The sequence below is a fragment of the Phyllostomus discolor genome, chromosome 6 (assembly GCF_004126475.2).
Source record: "Phyllostomus discolor isolate MPI-MPIP mPhyDis1 chromosome 6, mPhyDis1.pri.v3, whole genome shotgun sequence".
Taxonomy (NCBI): Eukaryota; Metazoa; Chordata; class Mammalia; order Chiroptera; family Phyllostomidae; genus Phyllostomus; species Phyllostomus discolor.
Window position 1 is genome coordinate 130,856,286 of NC_040908.2, and position 24,756 is coordinate 130,881,041.

Here is a 24,756-nt window from a genome sequence, read left to right on the forward strand (position 1 = left end):
AAGGCAGTTCCCAACACCTATTTCATAAATAGGGATTGTTTGAAGAATGAATGAATGAATGAATGAATGAATTCACCAGATGGTAAGATTGCATTGTAGCACATTTACACATTAACTACGTATGTAACTTGGGGGCATTACACATAAATCTCTGAACCCCATTTTCCCTAACAATAAAAAGGTGGTCAAAGAGACAGGGAGAAAAGGGAACTCATTTTTATGGATGACTTGCTATGTTATCTGCAAGGCAATGTGCTGGAGGCATTACTTACTTTACATGCCTATGAGGAGGCAAGAGGGTGGGGGGAGAGAAGAGAGTGCTACACACACAGTAGAAAGCATAGGTTTAGGACAGGGCTCACTTGAGTTCAAGCTCTGCCTCTGCCACTTACTTAATCTCTTAAACCTCTATTTCTTCAGCTGGCAAGTGGTGATAATAAGGGTGATACTTTCTACTGGTGAGTTTGTTGTGAGGATTAAATGAGATGCTGCCTATAAGGCACATAGACTGGCACATAGGAGTTGCATAGTAAACGGTAGCTCATTATTATTATTGTATTACCAATATATCTTACTGTTCAACCAGTTTAACCAGTGAAGAAGCAGAGACTCCAAAAACCTTGCCCAAAGGCACACATATTTTCTGTCTGCATTGTTTCGAGCTCTGCCTACTGAACCCTCCAGTATGAATCCTTCTAGACTGCCTATGAGCTTTGCAATACAGCCTGTGTTCTCATCTCAAGGTGAAATTCTAGAAAGCCATCTCCATGTTGCTGCTTCTCAAATATGCCCAGATTTTAACATTTTGGTATCCAGACATTTAGCATCTAATATTGACCATCTAAAAGCAGTGTTTATTTTCTCATGGTTATTCTTCTGTTTAATAAAGATTGTAATCTAAGTTGTAAGAATATATGGATATAACTTTCTTCTTATGAGTCTGAAAGCTAGTAACACTCCCCCCCCCATCATTTGCCTTTTCATTTGCAAAAAAATCTAAGTGACAATCACCATTCCTTTATGACCAAATGAGCTTCTCTGCCCCATGCAGGAAGCCACACTCTACCTGGGCACTCAGTGGGCATTTGACTCTGGAGGAGAAAAAGGAGAAGGGAGTAGTAACTGGCAGGGTTATTAGGGCTTTCTTGGGTGAAGGATGTGATGCATAAACATATGGAAATTTTACTGAGAACATACAAATAGACAGGAGAAGGGTCACTTGGCAGGACATTATCAAGGGTATATGACCTTGGAATTGAAATATTCATGCACTAAAAGTCAAAGAGGACCTCCTTTAGAGCTTGCACAGGTGGGTTTTATTTGCCAAGTCCCTGACCTTGAGGCATCAACAGGCCATCAGGGAGCTGCTGCCTGCTGAGCCCTTTTTGCTACAAACATGGTCTGTTAAAGTAGCTCCAAAGCAGTTTGATCATGTGGAGAGAAACGCCAATCTAACCCATTTGTCATTGATTTCTTAAGCAGATTCAGGCACACAGGATGAAGCACAGCTTTTGCAGGAATGGTTTAAGCTGGTTCTGGAGAAGAATAAATTAATGCGATATGAGTCGGAGCTACTGATCATGTAAGTAAGGCAACACAGATAACAGTGAGTCCTAAACGCAAAGCGGGGCGGAAGTGGGGTGGCTCACCCTCCTAGGTTGCAGTCCCAGGATTTTTTCGTCTTGTGCATACAGAATAGTGATTGAGGCAAATTGATATTTGATGTCTTGCATATCATGCTGGCATTAGTGCAGAGAGTCTTCAGTTGTCTATTCTCTCTGCGAAGTCCTATAGCTAAAATAAATTTCAGGTAATGGGTCTGGAGCTGCGGGGCATTTGGAAAAAGTATTTTCAATCCATGCCTGCTGCCTAGACCAAGGGACCCACCTGCAATCACACAGCTGCAGTGGGGAAGCATGTCTCTGGCCTCTGAACGTGAACCACAGGAAAGGCTGGGTAGGAGCTGCCTGGGCACTTCCTTGTGGCATTAACAGACTGAAGGACTGAGATCTGTCTGGCTGTTCTCTCTGAAAGGGGGATTGCAGCCTGGTTTGGAGATCAGAAAGTGGATGTGGAACTCAACACACTCTGACCAAGTCGAAGGTCACTATACCTATCATCATTCTAGAGAGAAAGAAACATTTAATATAAAGCAGTTAAGTGCCACAAGTTGTACTGGGTGCTTTTACTTATGCTGTTTCATTTTATTTCACACCAATCCTGAGAGGTCATTTTGTGGGGGTGCAGGGGAGAGGTCTGTGAAGAGGTCTAATGAATTCTATTCCTCTGCCCTGGCTGGGTGCTCAACCAGGTGACAAATAAGACCAAGCCAAGAGATGAAACATGTAAAGATGACCTTTATTACTGACAATGACTTTTCTAAATGTGAGAGCCCAGGTGAGCTTGTCATCTGTGTTACCATCCTAGGGCCGGAGTAACAAGTTACCACAAACTATGCGCCTTACAACAGCGAAAATTCATTCTCTCACTGTTCTGGAAGAGGGAAGTCTGAATCAAGATGTTAAGGGGGCCGTGCTCCCTCTGCATTTCCAGCCCCTGGTGGCTCCAGGCATCCCTTGGCTTGTGGCTGCATCACTCCACAGAGATCTCCACAGAGATCACTCCGTCTCTGCCTCTGTCTTCACATGACCTCTGTGTGTCTGTGTCTTCTCCTCTTCTGTCTTGTAAGGATGCTTGTCATTGGACTTAGAGTTCTTGGGATAATCCAGAATGTTCTTACCTCAAGGTCCTTAACTTAATTATATACTACATCTGCAAGGACCTTTTTTCAAATAAATTCACATTTATAGGTTCCAGAGGTTGGGACATGGACATTTCTTTTGGGGGTCACCATTCAACCCACGGTACTAACCAAACTCCAGAATTAGACATACTTATCACAAAATGTAATGGACCACTTACTTCTTGAGGTCAAAGCTTTCACACTAGACCAGTGGGTCCCAACTGGGAATAATCTTGCCTCCCTGGGGAATATTTGGCCATGTCCAGAGGCATTTTTGGTGGTTACAACTAAGAGGATCTATCTATTGGTATTTGGTAAGTAGAGGCCATCAGCGCTGTTAAACATTCTGCAATGCACAGAACACCCCTCTCACCAGCAACTAAGAATTATGCAGCCTAAAATGTCAACAGTGTTAAGATTGAGGAACCTTGCCCTAGACCTATGGCAAGGCTCAGTGTGATCAAGAACACATGTTTGCTGCAGGCAGGCTGATCCCAGGAGAGAAAGGGTGCAAGCTGAGTTTACTTAGACTAGTCTTTCCACATTTACCCTCCTTGGGGAGAGGGTGAGTAAGAGAGGGGGCTGGGGTGGAGGCCAGGAGTTATACTCATTGAGCTCCACTAACATGGAAGAAAATTCTAGGAATGGGGGAGATGGGGTTATTTGTAGTCATTGTTTTTCCTGTCACTATTTTTTAAGTTGATGCACATACTGAGGCTCACAGACTAAGTAATTTGTTCATGGTGACCTGACTACAAAACCCTTTTTATACAACCATACCATCTGCCTGGGTGTCAGGTCTGAATTATAAAGTTCATTCAACAAAAATATATGAAGCATATTATATTCTAGGTGCCAGGAACTGTGCTGGGTACTGTGGAAATAAAGATGAAAGAGGCCACAGTGCCTATCTTCTAGGTTCTCATGGTTTCAGGGGAGGCAGACCGGCAAACACATAGCACAGTAGTGATAAGAAAACACGGCAAGGGCTCCATGGAGGTTTGTACAAGGAGCAGTCTGCATAGGGTCGACCTGAGAGAGTCACAGGGGCACTGGCTGTTGCTGCCGCTGCTGCTCAGTGACTGGGGCTTCCCATTAGCACACTGCAGGGGGAGCTTTCTCTTCCCAAAGTGGCCAAAGAGAAGAACTTGGACATATGAGCTTGACAAAGGCAGGCAGGAGCTTTGTTAAAGGATAGGTTGTAGTTTGGAGATAGACCTGGAGAAACAAGAGAAATGTTCATCTGGGTTCTTTGGGAAGCAGATGCCAAGACAGGGTTGAAGTACAAGAGAGGTGTTGGGAAAATGCCTGTGAAGGACGAGGGAAAGGCAGCAGGAGTGAGAGGGAAGTCTTTGTGCCCCACTGCAGTCCTGAGACCTGTGAAAGGAGCGGGGAAAGGACCGAGAACTGGGCAGGAGGAGCCTGAGCAGTAGAGCCCTGAGAAAGCATCAGCGAGGCCAGGGGGCGCACCAGAACGAGGATTGCCCATCAGGAGTCTAAATTTGGGCGGAATGGCCCAGCTCTAGTACTGCCATTGTCTGGGACCTGTGGGGGCGGGGAGGACTGTGTGGCCTCAGCATGACATTGAATGGCTTCTGCAGCAGCAGTCAGCTCATTACACTCCTCCCGGAAAAATTCTCTCTTAAGGGCAGATCTGAGAGGTTCAACTCTATTGGCTACCACATTGGGCCAACAGAAGTTCAGTGTCAGTAACAAAAGGTAGAACATTAAACAAAGCAGGGACCTTTGCCCAAGTAGTAGAAGTAGTAAAAGTAATGAGAGCAACAATAGGGTTTAGCAAAGTGACCCTGACTCTATAGCAGATGCGCATGTAAGCTGCAGCGGGTTGAGGCACCATGTCGAACCCAGGGGCATAGTCTCAGCCTTACCTCTTCAACATCTCTGTAGCACTGCACACCCTTCACCTCTCTCTTGCCTCTCAAAACATCGCTCTTGGTCTCTGTGACACTGCATTTCTTGTTTTGTCCTTCCAGTGTCTTACATGTTTCTTCCCTGGCTCCACCTCTTTTGTTTGACTTCTAAATGTAGGCATTACAAAACTTTTGTCTTCAAAGCTTTTCTTTTCTAGAGTCTCCCTTTTAGGGGTGTCATGACTTCTACCACCCCCTCTGACCCTTGCCACCTCTGTTTGTGATCCTCGCTTCTCCCAAGAACTCCAGAGTTGCATTCCCAAAGGTCCGGGGAAGCTCCACGTGGCCTAGCATGTGGGGAGCTTATACACACTCTGTGATATACATGAGATATTCCCAGGCACTCAAAGGTCAAGTTCCAAATTGTGCTTCGCCAAGGACTAACTTCATTCTTTCTCTGCTGTTCTTCTCAGTGGAGACACTGAACCCCCAGTGATCTAGCTTGGCTTGTACAAAGCATCCCTGACTCTTCTTTCCCCAGCTCCTACACCCAGACAGTTGTCTAAGCTTTATTGCCTCCATCTGGACAGAACATCTCACTCCTGTTCCTGCTTTCTCATTTTCTTGTCCACTACAATCAGAGATTTGGGAGTGGTCCGAAGGGATACTTGAAGCCATGTTGCCCCCAAAATAGAGAAGAATTTCAGCCTGTCATTGCTTCCCCATCCCCTGGACTATACTAGCCATTTCTTTATGATCCTTCAGTAAAAGGTTAGCATGAATAACCTTCCCAAAACCTGCTAGGGGCACATCTCAACCTTCAGCTGCTCCCCATCATTTCCTGAGTTCAGCACATCTCAGCAATCCTTCTCAGCACCTTCAATGACCCCTGCAGCGGCAAAACTTCCCGTTCAGAGATATTCCAGTTTTAGTAAGGAAAAAAGAATGCAGTAGCTTCTGTCAATGGATTTATTTGTCAATGTGTCTACATAGGTCTCTAGTACTTTAAGGTTTGAATGCTTTCACATCCCTAGGGCTCAAGAACTAGAATTAGAAGATCACCAAAGCAGACTACAGCAGAAATTAAGAGAGAAGATGCTCAAGGAGGGTGAGTATGATGGTACCTTTTGGGTCCTTGTTAAAGACATTTTCCCCCAGAAAGACACCTGAGCAGGGCATGCTGCAAATCGCACAGCGACATGCCCCTCCTGCCTGGGAGTCAGGGGGGAGCACAAAGCTAGCCTTCCCTCCACCCACCACCACCAGCACAGCAAACCCCTATTTAGCTTCATTCATGTGAACTATGAGAGCAGCACTTTGCTCCATCCCAAGTATGAACAGAACACAAAGGCATTTATCTACACATCTGTTCACTTATCCATTCACTCCTTTAACAAGTATCTGTGGAGAACCTAGCGTGTTCCTGGCATATGGAGAAGATCCATTGTGCCCTGTGGTCTCACTGAGGGGATCAGCACCCAGTGCAGTAATCATGGTGCAGTGAGATGAGGGCTGTGACACAGGTGCTTGGGGACCGCAGAGGAGGTGATAGAGGGAACATCCTTCCCAGCATGGGCTGGGCCCGGGTGTTGTATGTGAGAAAAGTTTTTTCATCATGAAGGACAGAGAATTGAAATAAACCCGATTGACACGCTGTATTGACTTATACGTTCATTGGCTCCAGCCAGCTGGGCAGTCACTCTGTTCTGCACCTGTGTGTTCATGAGGGCAGATCCGGGCATGGCTTTCTTACATTAAGACCTAGGTCTAGTCCTGGCTGGTGTGGCTTAGTTGGTTGGAGTGTTGTCACATACACCAAAAGGTAGGTGTTCAATTCTCAACCAGGGCACATACCTAGGTTGTGGGTTCAGTTCCCGGTTGGGGCAGGTATGGGAGACAACCAATTGATGTTTCTCTCTCACATTGATGTTTCTTGCTCTCTCCCCCTTCCTCTCTCCTTAAGAATCAATAAACATATTTCTAAAAATTAAAAAAAAAGACCTAGATCTAAAAACACAAATCAAATAATTTCTTTATACCTCATGGACAGAACATTGTACCTACCTACGGCATTGCCTGGTACAGGGCAAGCACTTAGTAACTATTAGATATCGTCATCGTGAATATTTTTATTTAGGCATTTCACCCCCATTTTACAGATTAGAAAACTGAGTCTGAGAACTTACCAAGCATGCTCAAGGTAAATCATAGGGCTAAGATTAAAGAACAAATCACCAGAGATTCAGGTTCTCCTGTTAGTAATGATTTATAGATTGTTTCTTTATAGCAACAGAGTTCTATTTCTAACAAAATCAGAAAGAGCTGTACTATACAGTTGGAAAGGGTTCAACAAACTGAAGTTAAGATAGGAATGTAATTTTTCTCTGTGTTGATTATCAAATAAGGAGTACCAGAACTGGAATACACCTACATTAACAAACCATGGTAGAGAACTAATGTCTGACTTATACATCTGATAACAATTTTAATTTCCTCCATTTCAGGGTACAAAAATAAATACCACCAAAGACTTTATTAGTCGACATTCAATTCCTTTTTAAAAAAATTTGTTACTAAGGAGTGATGGTCATACATTTTCTCCTCTCAGGTGTACAAAAACATATGTAGCTTCTTTATTCTGCCTGTACCCAAGCTCATCTTTCACAAGAGCTTCATTCCCCTAATTAACAAGAAAAAAAAAGAACTTTATATATCCTTCTCTGGTAAACTTAGTCTGATGCAATATTTTAAACAGTCCCTATAGGAAATGCTCAGTCTCTTTGGAATGAAAATGTTCAGTCTTGCAGATGGCCACTCCTTCCTTCTGCTTTTCTCCCTAAGGTGACTGCTGGGTAAAGGGGAGAGGCCTGTTTGTATGACTTTCTGGCATTGGGAATCTGCATGGGTTGTGCTGAGTTATCAAGTCCCCTCACAGCTATCTCCTGTCATCCCCCCCACTACCCCCCCCCCCCGCCTCTTCTGGCATTTGCAGCTAAAGTGTGTGGCCGGTGTAACCCACAGCCTGCCATTCTCCCGGTGTGCTTGGAGCCTGGCGGTGTTCCCTGGCTCACTGGCCTCTCCTCAGCATGTCCCCCAGTTACCTTGGCCAGACTGTTCCCCATCTAGTCTCAGCTGTGGAGCCACTCCACTCCTCATCCTCAGGGAGCCCCAGGGGGCCCACTGGCCAGCTTCCTTTGTCTGCTCTGGAGAAAGTGAACCCTTGTAGGCTCCACCCATGCCACACACAGCTGATCAAGGTCTGGGGAGTCACACTCATGCCCTACTTGTCTGCCCAACCACCAAGTACCACCCCCTGGTAACCATCAACTCCTGCCCCTTCCAGCTGGCTTCTTCCCAGAATTCCAAATAAGAGGCAAGGCAAGAATCCTTGGATATTCTTAGCAAATAAATAAGACATTTCCTGCCCCCTTGGGGGCTTCTAAGGACCATAATGGAGAGGCTGAAACACAGAGAGAGCCCTCCTGTGCTGCAAAGGGAAAGGTGCTTCTTTATTTCTCTGTTGTCATATGTGCCTTCATGCTGACCCTGCCTCAGAACCAAGACTGATGTGAGAGACAGTGGCCCCTTCTCCACTCTGGGATGGGGCTCTCTGACTAGTCCCAGTGTGTTTAATGGAAGTGGCTGAAGGAATTTGTGAAGTTCTGTCCCAAGGCAATAATCTGGCCAACAAGACTTAAATTTGGCTTTAAAGTCCTATTTTGAATGTCAGAAAGTCATTACTGCAGTACCTGTTTCTTACTCTTCCCTTGCTTTTGTAACAGTCTCATCTCCCCCAGGCAATTGGCTGTCTCTGGCTATTTAAGAAGAAGGTCACATACTCCAAAAGGCTAAAGGAAAAAGTAGTCATAGTTTGGAAACATCCTCCTATTGTCCAGCTGTAGCCTCACTTTGCTTCTGCCCCAAAGGTCCACAATTTGTCATTAACTACAAATTGAAAAAGGATTCTTGTCATTGAATTACTAGCCATTGGCACACAGTTTACTTAGAAACTTTTCTTGTTGTAGCTCAGACATGTTTAGAGAAAACAGCCTTTCTGTTGTTTGTGGGATTGTTTTTTTCCCTGAAGAGGGGAGGTTGGAGACCTTGGTAGGGCTTGGCTGGTATTAACTTCTTTTCTTACAAAGGGGTTCTCTCCTGTCACCTTATATATATTCTCAAGATGGAAAGTGAGCTGACTGCAGCACAAAGCATTCACGGCTCTAATCTGTGGCTTTGAGAGCAGTTCCCTGGTGTTCAATTCATTTCCTTGTTTTCTCCATGGAAATTAAAGGGCAGAACAAGTCCAGAACAATCAAGAATGCAGAGGCCAAGAGCTCTCCCGGGGCCAAATCTTACCTGAGGTCCAATGTTTTCTTTTTCTCTCTTTAGAGAGCCAGAAAGATGAGAACGATCTAAATGAGGAGCGAGAAATATTCACCGAGATGATGCAAGTGATTGAGCAGAGGGACAAACTCGTGGATTCCTTAGAGGAACAACGCATAAAAGAGAAGGCAGAAGACCAGCACTTTGAAAGCTTCATATTCTCCAGAGGCTGTCAGCTGAGCAGGACGTGAGCAGGGGCCCTGTCCCTCGAAGTCAGCCAAGGACCGATTCCGGCCACCACACCCACCGCACACACTCCTGTTTCCTTTCGCAGGATTTGTCATCTCTGCAACTTAAGTTGTACCATACTGCAATATGTTTTAAAAAATTGAAATTCTCTTATATGCACTACAGCTGCCCCAGATCCTTCCAGAGATCATATTGAAGAAAATACAAAGACACTTTTGAAACTGGCAGTCAACTTCAGCAGGTCTCTCTGATTGGAGTTGACCTTGGCAGATGACCGGCATTGCTTTCCCTAGAAATTGACACAGAGATTGACTTTCCTCCTGCTTTTTATCATTTCTCAGCCCAATTCATTGAGTTACACATCGTAAGATTTTTAAGAAGCTGCCTTTTCATTAATATATCCATATTTGCCCTTTTTATTTATTTTTTTTTGCATGGATGACTGGTTTCCAAATGTCAGAAGGAAGCAGCAGCAGTTTAAAGATTAGGTTAATACTTAAATTGTGTTTCCAGAGAAAGAGGAGAAACCTTGAGATTACTGATTACACAGAGCAAATAACTCACATAGCAGGTGTTAATTCAATCCAGGGTGAATTTAATTTACCAGGTGTATGTATAAGCCTTAATATAATATACATAAGCAATGAGAGTTTAATAGAACATTTGAGCCTTAATTTTATTAAAAAAGAAAGAAAGAGAGAAAGGAAATAAAACTTTATACCAGCAGGATCATTAGTTTTCGCCCAATACTGTTGGCTTAGAAAAGCTTTATATTCTTGGAGTCCTGTCCTTGTGGCCCTTGAAACATACTGGAAAGCGTTTTTTAGAAAATGAATAATTTTTAAACAACCGTTGGAAATGGCAAACAGAGAAACTCTTCCATTTGTTGATAAAATATGGGCGAGGTTGGTGCTGCTATAGAAATGCATGCATTAGTGATGCCAGGTAAGCAATCTGTCCCGGCGGTGGTCTTCTTAGGCCCAGCACAGAGGTGACTGTGAGACTCTGCAAGGATTGCCCAGGAACCCCACGGGACAAGGACAAAACCACTCTGACTTCAGGGTGAAGCTGAGTGCAGTGACCCCATTTACCAAATCTGAAACTGGGTCATGGATGTTTTCCAATGACATTTTCAATGTACAGGAAAGCTGGGAGATGGATTTTGTGCACTGATGTGGAATTCCTGGGATGTTTTGATAGTTCACATGGAACCAAAGAGAAGATTTCAAGTGGAAATCTGTGGTCTTAAAGTATTTGATTGTTTTCCCTTTATGGGATCCTTTGAAGATTCTGGCTGTTGTTGGGGAGAGACAGACTGAAGAACCCTTTGCTGTTGTATGTTTGGCCTCCCTCATTTCTCCGTGTTTAAATGTCATTGGACGTAAGGTGCTTTGTGAAAGTTGGTTCTGACTGAAGACCTAACTTCCCTCAGTGTAAGTGACCCATGAACTGCTTCTGTCCGAGGTGTTGCCTGTGTTCCCCAATGTGGCCCACCGATGAGCCAGAAATCAGAAGTGTAACAGGATCTCCTGAGTCAGCCAGTGTTCTGGGTTATATTAAATGCAATCTTTCCATGGCGTAGCAAGTTCCTAAGGTTGTAGGGTTGTTTTCCTTTTTTTCCTTCTTTCTTTCTCTCTCTTTCTTTTCTCTTTCTTCTTTCTTTCTTTCTTTCTTTCTTTCTTTCTTTCTTTCTTTCTTTCTTTCTTTTTCTTTCTCCTTCCTTCTTTCTTTCTTTCCTTCCTTCCTTCTTTATTTTTAAGAATCAAGTCATTTAGTGCCTGAATTCTATTATTAGAAAATATGTATTGGCATCTATCTACCTATCTATGAAAACTATGTCACTTATGGCTATTTATCTATTTTTATTTATTTGGTGGAAATCATTAACAAGCTTTCCTCATAATTCTGGTTTCCCTGTGTTATAATTTGGAGAAGACCTATTATCACTAAGATGTTGGTATATAAGCTATTTAACATACAAATAACTTAGAGGTTGATGGCAGTGAGTTGTATAATATTAAATATTTATGGAGACAGACTAATATTTTTAGCCATCAAGCATTTGGAGGTGAGACTATGCATGCGCAGGAATATGAACTCATTTTAAGAAGAGGATATGTAACTTCAGTGTCCGTTGTAGAATATGCAGAAATATTTAAGCCTGGTCTTTTCGGTCAGTCACATAAAAGTGCTTTATTGGATGCTCGCACATAGTTAACTGGTGATGCTCAAGTGTGCAGTGTCTGGGTCGTTGTTGCACAAAAGAATTAATTGCCACTTACTTTCATTTGTTCTGTTGCCATCTAAAAGAAAGGTTCTCCCAAGAAGGCCCAGAAAGAAGGAAGTTCTTGGCCCTGGTTTTCTGTTAACATATGAGAGGCAATTTGTTCACTTTTTCTTTCAAAGACTATGGTCTGTGGTTTAAGACTATGTCTTATCTGGCCAAGTGAAAACATAAATCTCATACTTAATAGCCTTCTACTTACACTGGTTTTCAGTTTTACCGGTATGTAAAAACTATTTCAAAGATCATATCCAAAAGGACACAAATATTGTGGCTGTTAAAGCATTTTAAATGATTCCATTCCTTATTCACAACAGAGGATGTCCCTAGACCCTCAAATGTATAATATTATACATTTTGAAGACAGTTTCTTTGTATGTAATATGAGTAAGATTATGGTGAAAACAGACACAGCCTTTGCTGTCCCTTAAAGGAACACTGGTGATCAAGGCTGAGCAATTTAGGACTTTGAATGAGACATAAAACCCACCTCAGGTCATATTTCATAGTCTCTCACAGCTTCTGAGTTAAACCAAAGGGCTCGTGATGGTCTTAAGTTCAGAATTTTACATAAGTTGGACCAAGGGAACAGTTCTTAAGCTTACTTTCCCAAAACATCCACTCATTTATTTGTTTAATAAACACTCTCCAAATGCCCACGGGATTCTGCAGCCTTGCACTAGGTGCTGGGATACAGAAATAATATTATTCCTCCACTTCGTCCACCAAAAAAAAAAAAAGGAAAAGAAAACCAAAGATGAACAAGTACCATTCCCAAATAAATACAAAGATAAAGAACTGTTTTTATTATAAGCATCAGCCTAGTCTACTCACATTTATCTTAAGCATAAAGACTTATAGCCCTAACTATTGTAGTTATCCTTTGGCAAGAAAAACACAAATAAGTTCGTGTTTCTAAAACTGTAAAAAATATCACGTTGCACTGTTTCATTTAAATCTTGATTTGACTGTGTTAGGCTGCTTGGAATCAATCAATGCTGAGATGCAGCATGTTAATTGCAACTGAGAAAGGAAGTGGCAGGTGTTTCCAACTCTGATGAGCTGCAACGAAATTGATGTTTTCTGCATTCTGGAGGCCGATGACAATTCAGCAATGCCTGTCTTCCCAGGAAGCAGATTTACAGGCTTTTTCTTCCAAACTGAAAATGGCAGCCTGTCCCACCCAGGTGGTTGATCAGAGAGCTCCCTCAGCATGGCAGAGGTGGCAGGGGGCGACTTGGGCTGCCGCATGAACAGAGCGAGTGGCAGCCACTGGATGTGGTGAGCTCCAACGCAGGAGTTTATTGTAATAAGAAGGTTCACGTGCAGAGGAGCGTGTACTATTTCACCTACTGTTTATCTTCTAACCTCACTGCTGAGTAGCTCATAAAAGATTAATTTGCTCCCACAATTGGGTACTATTCGTATGGATTGAAATGGGTTACATGTGCACTGCTATAAATACTGAAATGAACCAAAAATAAATGGCTTTATGTCTAAGGAATTGAAACATTTTCATGCGGGCTTGGTCTGGCACCTCTGAGGGCGGCATCCATTTCATTTCTTTCTGTTCCGTAAAAGGACCCGGGCAGAGCTTTGATTTCGCATGGGAGTCTGAGTTAACGTGGACTGCTTTATTCCTACCGGGGCACCTGGAAGGACTTACCTGGCCAGAAAATTGGACTCGAATGGAGGAGGAGTGAAGAAGGCTCACCTCAGGTGTATTCTCTCAACAAAGAAAGCTATTCTCAGAGCTGGGGAGGAGAGATGGGGCTTAGCCTAGTTCCACCTCCCGTTTCTCTTACCTTCGTACCTGGGGCAGCCTGGTTTTGTGTTTCACTCACTCAGCAGGAATGCTCCGTTCTGTACAGAACCAGCCTCTTCCTTCAACTCACCCTTTAAGGACTGAGTTGCTGTGGTTGTTATTTTGTTCTTAATCCCCGTGTGTGCAAATTCATGAACTGTGAGAACGTGATGCACCAAATGGCCACATCAGGTTAACAAAGGGGTAGACCCCTGTCATTTCACACTACGTTCCCCTACTGTTTGAAAACTTTTGTCTGCGGACAGAATATTTGAAATGATTTATTTTTTTTCCATTGAACAGCCACCAAGAGTAAACATAACTGCAGATGAGAGCTCCCGTTTTGCAAGCGCTCACATGCCAAGGGAAAAGTGCTAAGGAAGGGCCAGCCACCTTTGATAGTGCTTTGTGCATCCTCCCCGTGTGCCTGCTGGGGCTCGTGTATCTTCCTCCTGCTTCCAGAGCTGCGGACTCTTGGCCTTCTGCTGGCCTGTTCGCTGCTACTCTCCGTCCCTCAGCTTCGAGGCACACTTGGTAATTTCATACGCACTCTGTCTCCCAGCTCATGTCCAGAAATAAAAATGGGAAAACCAACACTGTTTTGGCTCCTGTGGCAAGCCCTCTCTGCCCATAATGATAGTAACAAGTCCTCTGAATTCAGCTTGCCTCCCCTCCCAGGTGCTGGCCTAAGTTCTGTATGTACATTATTCATTTTAATCCTGAAAGCAGAATCCTTAAGGTCAACATTACCCCGTTTTGAGAAGATAAGATCAAGACACAGAGGCTTGGGAGCTTACCTGGCTATCCAGGTACACAGAAGTGAAACTGAGGCTGGACCCAGATGTTGGTGTCCAGAGACCAGGCCCTCGGCCACCATGCTATATGGCCTCACTCTGTGTCCCTGCTTGGACTTGTGCTTGGTGCTTACCTGTTCCTTCCCTTCCTGTCCTAGACTTGTTCCCATTGTCGACCTCCCCCAACACCCCAGTGCCGAGCCCCTACTCAGGGGAAACCTGGGAATAGGGGCAGAAGCTGCCACTTTTCATAACTTTGTGTTACCTTCTGTAGGGCCTCATGGGCTCTAACATGAAAACAGTTGTTCAGAACAGGTAAATCACCTGACCTCTGCCAGTCCTCACAAAAATCTTTCAATAAACACTGTCCTCTAGGAAGGTGCACCCTGTTTATCCAGAATGACCAAGTGCCCCTGATACACTGCCATGGACCCCCCAGGACCCTTTGTTTTTTAACCCTGAATGGAGAAACATGGCCTTACATCATCAAGTCCCCAGTCCCAAGGGTAGGGAACCAAGAACACAGGGTGGGGGGGTGGGAGAGGAAGGACGGAGGGGGTGTGTTGGGGACAAGTTGAGTGTGAGGCAGCTCCTGCAGCCCCTTAGAGGTGGGGGAGGAGGAGCAGAGAGGGTGGGGATCAGGACCAGAGTCTCCAGAAACAGGAATGGCACTTGTGGTCCTGCATGAAACAGATACCCCGGTGCTGGGCCGCAGCTCCAAACGCACCAGGGGCACATGACTCAGTCCCCGTCCCACCCCCAGAATGATAGGAAGTGTTTCCGTAGGAATAGCGGGGAAGCGTGTATGTGTGGAGAGTAGTCTCACACATGTAAGTATGTGATTTGAAGAAAACATCAACAGCTCAAGAAAAAAAAACCAACTTGTTAGTCATTCTGAACACAGTGAGCTGGGCTGAGTCACTAGTTCAGGGCCTTCTCTCCGGCTGTGCCGCTGCTCCCTGGGTGACAGTGGACAGTTCCGTTGTGCCTCAGTGTCTTCCTCTGTGAAGTGGGGCCACGTGCCCCACCCTCCCTCCTCCCTCTCTCTTCCCTCCTTTCCCACAGGTTCCTGGAAAGAGTCAGTCTGTTGTGCGTGGGCTCCGATTTTAAAATGGAACTGGCTAGAACATAACTTTGTAATTGGAAATGACCACACTAAATCTCAAACTTCAAATTCCAACAGCAGAAATGGAAAAAAAAGAAAAACATTCCAAATCTCAGCAGAGCTGGTAAGAAGGGGCAGTCCCCACGAGCAGTGGTATAAGCAGTACACGGGGCCGGGAAGCACACTCTCAGAGCGCCGCCACCTCCCTTTGGGACTTGCTCTCTGAGCTGGCCTCTGCCCACCAAAGGGCCAGTCTCTTGCAGACCCCTTTGGTCAGTGGTTCTTCAAGTTCACCCTGAAGACACCATCTGGCCCTGGTGATTTGGTCGCAACTTGTTAGGTGTAATACTTCTGACTTTCCTCCCCAAAAGGAAACCGTGGAAGTAGGAATCGCCTTAATATCCTCCCCAGCAAAGATGGAAGTGAGACTCCTGCCCCTCTGGGGCACACAAGTCCAGTGATGCCCGTGTGTGGAAGGTGGGTTACTACTGTAATGAAGAAGACCTTTCACACTGGTCTGGGAATGGAGAAGGGACACCTTGGGAGGAATCTCAGTGGGCTGTGACATGGACCACACACCAGCAGAATCAGTGGGACCCCAAGTACCTTTGCCCCACTGGGTCTAAAGAAGCTGACAGCTCCTTTCTATCCTTAAAAGCTTAGTCCCTGACACTGTTACTCTGGAGTAGTCTTCATTCCTCTGCTGGATGCCTCGAGTGGGCACCACTGACCTTAGAGTTTCACCTTCGCGTGTAGTTGGCCTGAGTCAGCTGTCACGCCCAGGTGCAGCAACCCTCCCGCTAATGTCTACAGCTCATTACTGGGTTTCTGAGGGATAGGTAAGCAGGTCACCTGTCTCAAAGGACTTGGCTGATTCGGAGACCACTTGAACGGCATCATCCAGTGTGATCTGCAAAAAACATCCCCACCCTTAGTCCACTATGTCATAAGGCTGAGGTTGCTCAACTTCCCCATACCCTGATGTTGTCTCTGCCCACCCCTGCCTGTTGGGTGCCTTATTCCAGGCAAGCAGGACTCCTGAAGAACAGGCCCATTGGCAGCCTGGCCTTCAAAGGCCACTGCTAATATCCCAGAGTTCCCAAGGGGGAATGCAATGAGAATTCTCACTTAAGACTCTCACTCCAGAGCCATTTCATCTCTGACACATTCTTTCCACCCTGAGAAGCACACCTTGCTTTCCGGGATCAAAGAGATCCCCAAGAGGCTCTGGCTGGCTTCTCTCCACCCTCCCACCTCGCTGCGGCTTTGATGTGATTAAACAATCTCCAATTATTGATTGGGATCCGGACCCTTTGTAAAAGCTTCTTCATGATCTGCAGGAGCTCCTGTTTCATTCCTTAGGTGGTATATTCATTTCCAAGGCCGCTGTCACAAAGTACCACAAACTAGGTGGCTTAAAACAAAGGAAATTTATTATCTCATGATTTCGGAGGCTAGAAGTCCAAAACAAAGGTGCCTGCTGTGCACTGTGTCTTCCCCAGCCTCTGGGGGAGGACAGTCGCTTGCCTCCTCCTGCCTCTGGCTGCCCCTGGCATCCCTGTCACTCCCGTGGCCACCACCTTTCCCTGTGCACGTCTGTGTCCAAATTTTCCTCTGCTCCCATGGACCCTGGTCTTACTGGGTCTGGTGCCTGTCCTAGTCCAGCATGATCTAACGTGCTATTTGAACATAATTAATTATATCTGCAATGACCCCATTTCCAGATAAGGTCACATCCTGAGGTTCTGGGGGGGTTAGGGCTTCAACAAACTTTGGGGGGGGGGACACGCTTCAACTTGTAACAAATGGTATTCACATTTGGAAACGTGACTTTCTCCAGTCAAGCCTCTTCCAGTTTGAGTTTTACCTTAATTTGATTTGAAATGCTTTGTTTCTCTCGATCCTGGGTTTTGAAGAAAAAAGTAACACAGCAAAATAAAGAGAAAACAGAATACAAAAAGTAAGTGTGACTGATACAAATTACAAACGCAATTTATGAAATCCGCCTGAATGGAGCACACAGACTCCAATTTTCTCTCCATTATCACAGGAGTTAGAGTTGCTCTTGCTACTGTTTCAACGGTTACCCGAGAGGTTACAACGTGATTCCTTGATTTATCAAAGTCTAATGGAAATCGTTACTTTTCCTCCTTTCCAGACAATGCCATTGAACACTTAACTCCACATCTCAATTTGAACACTTGTGCTCTTGTGTATATTTTTAAACCTTCTAAGACATTATTATTATTTTGTGCAGTTACATTTTTTAAGATATGCCCATATATTTGCCCTTTTCTTTGTGTTGCATTCCTCCTCGTGTCACGAAGCTTCCATCTGGAAGGATTTTCCTTCTGCCAAATGCTTCAGTTTTGTTTTTATCTTTTGTTTGTTTCTTTGTTTTTACTAAAGATGCCTTTATTTTCTTTATTAGAGTGGAGTCTTTTGGAGTCCCAAACCCAAGCACAGGGAGTTTACCAGATACCCCCAGCTTGAAGGCACCTGGACTCCTGTGGACTTATCATCTTGAGCTTGTCAATTGCCCTGCTCAGCCTCTCAGCTCCTCAGCAGCCTCTTCTGAAAGTGGCGGGCACCCTACGGATGGGCAAAGTAGTCTCAAGTGACCGGCTCACCTCTCTGGGGTTCCGCCTTCCCCAAGATCTTGGCCTCACAACTTTCATTAGCTTTTCAGTGCTCTCAAGCAGATTTGCTTTTACATTGTGTCCAGCTTTTCCAAATGTTTTCGATGGGAGGGTTGGCCTCTATTCCACAGTCAACAATATAAGAAGCCAAATAGTAATTTTCCATCTATCTATTAGGAAGATTCCCAGAAGCAGTCACATACTTTGCTTGCATCCTATTGGGCAAAGTTGGATCATGTGACTGCACCTAGTTGGAAAATACTGTCTTTATTCTGAAGGACCACAATCCTAGCTGAAAAGTGTGGGTTCTGTGGTTATTTGGAAGAACGGATTCTGGGGGCTGTGGTATTAGTCTCTCAGTTATTGGCTGTTCATGGGACCTACAGGAAGTTATTTAAACTCTCTGAGTTTCAAGTCACTCATCTGTGAAATGGAGATAATGATCATATCATTTACAAGTCTCAAGTGAGAAACTAATAATGCACATTTATTGAGCTGAGGATTGTTATCTGCTGGGCACTGAGCTGAGCAGTTTATTTACACAAACCTCTTGGTCCTCCCAAGAATCTTACGATGAGAAAACCTGAGAAAACCGAGGCACAAAGAGCTTAACTTGCAGGTGATTGCATAGATGCTTGGCTGCAGAAGGGTGACCTGAACCCCACACGTTCAGCACTGCATGATCGCAACTTACACATCACAAAGCCCTGTGTGTTGGAACTGCTGAGGGAAGATGACACAGGACCAGGGTTGGAATGATGCTGGGTGGCTGAGGGGAGTACAGAGTCTATTGATAGAAAAATGGGGGAAAAAAGAAAAGGAAAAGTTCCCCAAGGACAGGTCTGGGGACAGAATTGGTGCAGTTTGGGACCTGTGGATTTTTTTTCACATTTTTTAATTGTTGTTCAAGTCCAGTTGTCTCTGTTTCCCACCCCACCCCCACTGCTACTCTAGTCTGTGGATTTCTGAGTGATGTGGACCACCCAGCGAGTCAGAGAAGGAGACCATGGAGATAAAAGGGACCCTGCAGAGTGTGTAATCCCATGGCTTTATTTTCAAAAATTAATCTGTTTTGTGATACATTTATACATTTTTACTGAAGTACAATATACATACAGGAAATTGCTCAAATTACTAAGTGCACACCCTGTGAATTATCAATATACCCACAGAACAAGTACCCAGATCAAGAAACTGAATGTGAGCAGCTCCAGTGGCCTCCCTCCCGCCCCCCACCCCTCACCCAGTTCTCGGCCCCGCCCCTCCCAAGGCTACTCATTTTCTCCTTATCCTGACTTCGAACATCACACACTCATTTTGCCTGTCTTTGAACTTTCTGTGAACAGAATGATAGAGTATATGTTCTTTGTGTCTGGTTTTTCTCACTCAGCATTGTTTTGTGAGATACATTCCTGTCGCAGCTTGTAGTTGCAAACTGTTCCCATCACTGTGTAATATTCCATTGTGTGATTATTACAATTTATTTATTGATTTAGCCATTAATAGCCACTTGAATGGTGCTGCTGCGAACTTTCTAGAATGTGTATCTGGGTGTACAGTTGTACTTATTTTTGTCGGGTGTAACCTAGTTTGTAATTGTCAATCATGTGGTGCTGCCTTGGCTTCAGTTTACTGATGATGGTGATGAAAGTACAGGAAGGGCAGAGGTTTGTCCAAGGTCACCCAGCCCCTGAGTCAGGACTGGAACCTGGGGTAATTCTCTCCTGGTGCAGTTTGTCTGGGCCTTGATCTCAAGGACACACTGACCCAGGGATGCAGCAGAGTCTCATGTAACACACGCTTAACTTATAAGATGTCCTTCCCATTAAGCCTTGGGTAAGATGAGACTCCTGACCAAGCAGAAGAGGGGCTGCTGATTATTGGGGCCATGACAGTTAACACCCGTGTAGACCAGAGAAAGCCAGGGTAGGGTCTTCGCTGCCTCTTATCGAAGAACAGTGTGTGGTGTTTGTTTCTGATTAAACTCGATTTTGACTCAGTCCACTTCAGGGTCAGGTCCTGTGTAAGGCGCTTCCCTACATATTATTGAATCTTCTGACTAAAAACCAGTTAGCTTCATAACCATAAGGACTCTAAAAGCATAATATCAAAAGAGTATATACATTCTACAAGCAAATTGGGGCAATTTAGAACAATGTTTTTCAAACAATCTATGGTGAAGGACCAATCTATCATAGACCATTTGTAAAACATGTTAAAAGTGAATTATTAGAAAAATAAGACAGGTAAAATATAAGCTTCCAATTTTTATTCAATTAAGCCAATATAAAATTGCATTGTTCAATTACTATAAAAGTTTATAAACACTCTCAGGTTCTACATTTATATCATTGAGAACCAATACCATAGTTTGCAGATCAATACTGGTTTTTAGACTATACTTTGAGTGCCACTGATTTATACTTTACCACCCACTCCCCCTTGGCCTTTCAAGACAAAATAATAATTATCTTATAGGCAGAAAGATTTGAATAACAAGACATCTGCGTAATACTGAGGCCCTGGAAACCATTCACTGTCTACATTAATAGGACTTTACCTTTCCCCTGTCTTGATCAACATGACTTGAACTATTCCACGGAGTAGGTAAAAGATAAAAGTTACAAATAACTTTATATATTTTTTAAAGATTTTATTTGTTTTTAGAGTGAGGAGAAGGGAAAGGAAAAGAGAGGGACAGAAATATGGATGTGCTAAAGAAACATCAGTTGGTTGCCTCTCACACGCCCCCTTCCTGTGACCCGGCCTGAGACCCAGGCTTGTGCCCTGATGGGGAACAAAACCAGTGACCTTTTGGTTTGCAGAACAACGCCCAACCCACGGAGCCACACCAGTCAGGGCACAAATAACTTTATTGTTCTTTTCAAGAACTTCCCTTCAAATCTCATTGAAATGAACATAAAACCCTTAAACTTTTCAATAGACAGCATTAAAAAGACAGTTTAATCTCCAAGACTCTTTGAAAGCCTTGGCTTGTGTCCACTAATCCAAAACTATTTTATCACAACCTTTAGCCAAAAGTAACTAAGCACCAACTCATGAAAGATCTGCCTTCAACCAGATTCCGAAAACCTACAAATGTCCCTACTTTGCCATTGCCCATCCTCAGCCCAAGATGCTACTAAGACTTGTGAAGGCAGGGTTCTCCTTACCATGGTGTATGATGAACCCAGCTTTGCTTTCTCCACAGCTTGTTTTGCTGGTATTTTCTGGAGCCAGCATCCAACAGTAAGGACTTTCCTTTATTTGTTTCTCCTTTTAGTCTTGCGCAGTTGCTTCCAAACTTTAGTATGCATAACAATTACTGAAGAGGGCTATGTATGCAAAAGCATGCAGGAGCAATTTAAGAGATCTCCGTGTATAATTTTGACCATGCCATATTTAGGACCTAAGGCCTGCACACAGGTATCAGCAATTGGTAAAGAACAGAGAACCACTGAATGCTAGAGCTGGAAGTGGTTTTAGGTGCCCAAACATCAGTGCATGGCTCAAAATCACCTGATGTAGTTCCTGTTAAAAAATACCTATCTCTTGGTTTTACCTCAGATGTACTGAATCAGAATTTCTAGAGATGGGGGCCTGTGAATGGTTATAACTACCATATTTTTAGGACTATAAGATGCACCTAGGTTTTAGAGGAGGAAAATAGGAAAACAATTTTTGAAGCAAAAAAATGTGATAAAATATTTAATAACATAAATAACATAGGCTGCTGCCCCCCCCCCCCCCAGCGAGCCAGGTGAGCTACATTCGGACTATAAGATGCACCCCCATTTCCTCCCAAATTTGGGGGGAGTGAGTCTTACAGTCTGAAAAATACGGTAACTTTCTAAGGGATTGTGATAGGCAGTTGGGTTTGAGAACTACCATTGTCTTTCACCACTTCACTTTGTATTGGGTTGGCCAAAAAAGTCCCTTTAGTTTTTCTGCAAAATAAAAGACACATTTTTAAATTTTCACCAATAACTTTATTGATTTGGATATTTTGAGCATGTTGGTTATCTTCCTTGAGGTATAACTTTGATTGTTCTCAATTAACATCTCAATTGGATTGCTATCAACATCAACCGGTCTACCCAACTGTGGAGCATCATCCAGCAAGAAATCTCCAGCACAAAAGTTCACAAACCACTTCTGACACACTCAATCAGTCACAGCACCTTCTCCACACACTGCACAAATCTTCTTTTGCATTTCAGTTGTGTTTATACCTTTTCTTGAAATAAAAGGCATAATATGCTGAAAATGTTGCATATTGTCTTCTATCTTTGATATTAAAATAGCCACACAAAAAGTCACCAATTTCTGTTAAGTTTTTTCAAAATGCATGCTGATATCACAGCTGTCACAATACAATCTAACAAAATTGTTTCAAATGAAGTTAAAGACAACCAAGCACTACTAGAACCATCGTATGGAAACCCAACCAAATGAACCCAACCCAATAGACAAAGAAGCAGACACTCAGAAACAGGAGTAAACACGCCCAAGTTCGCATAGCTATCAAGCTACATTTCTCATGATTCTTTGACAAAGTTGCCAGGGCTGGGGGTCAGATTTTGGAGATGTCCTTATGCATCCAATATCCTGAACAAATATGATTGATGATGTAATCAAAACATAATTCTATTTTGGCATCACAACACTGCTTGAAGTTTATTGGGATGGAGGGTGGTTGTTGTCATTTTCCCCTCCCCTGGGGGAAAGCTCTCGCAGTTGTCATGGACTCTCTGCTTTCTGTTAGGTAAGAGGCACCAGCTAAAGTATAATTTTCAAAAAAGGTAAAATTAGGACTTTTCAGCAAAGATAAAATGAACATATACTCTGCTGAATCCATTGACCATTTTGTTCATTACACTTTGGTTCTCAGAAATTACTGCTTGTGCCCTGGCTGGCGTAGCTCAGTGGATTGAGCGTGGGCTGCGAACCAATGTGTCACAGGTTTGATTCCCAGTCAGGGTACATGCCTGGGTTGCAGGCCATGACCCCCAGCAACCACACATTGATGTTTCTCTCTCTCTGTCTTTCTCCCTCCCTTCCCTCTCTAAAAATAAATAAAATCTTAAAAAAAAAAGAAATTACTGCTTGTTATAGGGCTGGCCAAAAAGTTTGTTTAGTTTTTTTTCTGTACAATGGCTCTAGTAGTGCTTAGTTGTCTTTAACTTCATTTGAAAAAATATTGTTAGATTGTATTGTGACCACTGCAATATCAGTGTACATTTTTAAAAAAAAACTTATCAAAATTGGTGAATTCTTGTGAGTCATTTTAATATTGAAGATGGAACAAAATAAGCAACACTTTTGACATATTATGTTTTATTTTTTCAAGAAAGGTAAAAACACAACTGAAACACAAAAAAGGATTTGTACAGTATATGGAGAAGGTGCTGTGATTGATCAAACATGTCAAAAGTGGTTTGCAAAGTTTCTCAGTACTATTGACATCATGGCCAAATAACTCTTTGCTGTGGGGCTGTCTTATGCATTGGAAGATATTTAGCAGCACCCCTGGCCTCTGCCCACTAGAAGCCAACAGTGGGAGATAGCCAACATACTCAAAATATCCAAATCAATAAAGTCATTGGTAAAAATGAAAAACATGTCTTTTATTTTATGGAAAATACTAAATGGACTTTCTGGCTAATGTTCTCACTAGCTCCAGTTAAGGTGGATGGTTATGAAAAAGCTTTAGGAACATGCTCTTGTGAGGACACACAGCTGGCCCTTGGTGGGCAAGTAGACACTGGGAAGAGACTCAAGGTCCAGGCAGCTACTCCCCACAGCTTTTCATTATTCAGACCATATAGTTTCTTGAGACCACTACTTTGCTCCATTCTTTTGGTTCTGTACTCATCAACATGCATGTGCCTAAAAATGAATACCCAGTCTGAAGCCTGCATGATCATCACTAACTTCTCAACTTCTTGGCAAGTCTCTCTGGCTTAGTTCAGATTCTTGATGGAGAGGATCTTACTGGCTGCTTTCCAGCAAAGCATTAGCAGTTCTTTGGGTCAGGTCAATCAACTACTTAGAGAAAACACACTTGCTAAGGGGCCATGTGAGTGTGTGAGAGAGAGACAGAAGAGCCCAAGAAAGTGGTCAAGCAAAATAAAACGGGCCTTTTAATCATTTCCGGAATGAGTCTTTGAAACACTGTCAAGGACACACTTGTTATCCCAAATGAATCTGGATGTTACTCTGTGGCTTAGGCAAGATAAGTTTGGGGAGTGGGGGCACATTGTCTCACAGGGTCCCAAGGCCATACTTTCCCACTCAAGTTTATACCAACATTTGAAATCCTCCTTTGCACAAGCCATTGAACTGCTAGAAACAGGATGTTGCGGCCCTGTGCTTATGAACTTGAAATTTCTCAGCTTCGAATATGAGGGTGAAGAGGAGGTTGGAGTGCACAGCTATGGCGTAGCTATGAAAAAGTGCAGGAACAGTCGGATGTGCCCAGTCGGTGGGGACTGAACACATTTTGGTTCACTCTATTTCTTCCCACAATCCCTTTTGGGCACAAGACAAGGGCCTATTAACTGTGCAGGTAGAAAAGCTGTGGAAAAGCAAGTGGCTCATCAAGCAGCTGAGGCGAGACAAGGGGAAACACAAGTAACAGGTGGGTTCGGTTCAGCAATCACTGAACCCAGGGTTTGTGCAAGGATCTGTGCTGGGTGCAGAGTCAGGGGAAATGAGGCATTCAGGCTGGAGCACTGCTAGGCTGGAGGGTCACTCACACACATAAGCAGATAAGGCTACACGTCCTGCAAGGGGCAGATTTGGGGCATCCTCTCTTCTGGGGCAGCCAAGGGGTGCAGGGAGCAGGCCTGGCCGGGCCAGGGCAAGGGCTCGAGCACACAGCTCCCTGCAGGGCGGAGGGCGGCGCGAGGGAGGGATAGAGGGAAGGGAAAGGAGAGCGTGAG

General features: G+C 43.9%; 1 protein-coding gene across 9 annotated transcripts in view; it reads left to right on the top strand.

Moving 5' to 3' along the window:
- LOC114499263 (F-actin-monooxygenase MICAL2) overlaps window positions 1–12,966 on the top strand; it is a 214,194-nt gene extending 201,228 nt beyond the window's left edge. For 8 of the 9 annotated variants that reach the window (XM_036029035.1, XM_036029034.1, XM_036029038.1 and 5 more), the window contains 3 exons: window positions 1,480–1,582; window positions 5,649–5,722; window positions 9,004–12,966. In XM_036029035.1, the coding sequence (XP_035884928.1) occupies window positions 1,480–1,582; window positions 5,649–5,722; window positions 9,004–9,188 (362 nt within the window). In that variant the 3' untranslated portion in view covers window positions 9,189–12,966. The remainder of the gene's footprint in view (window positions 1–1,479; window positions 1,583–5,648; window positions 5,723–9,003) is intronic. The other variant, XM_036029036.1, reaches the window with a different exon arrangement.
- The last annotated feature ends 11,790 nt before the right edge of the window (window positions 12,967–24,756 follow it).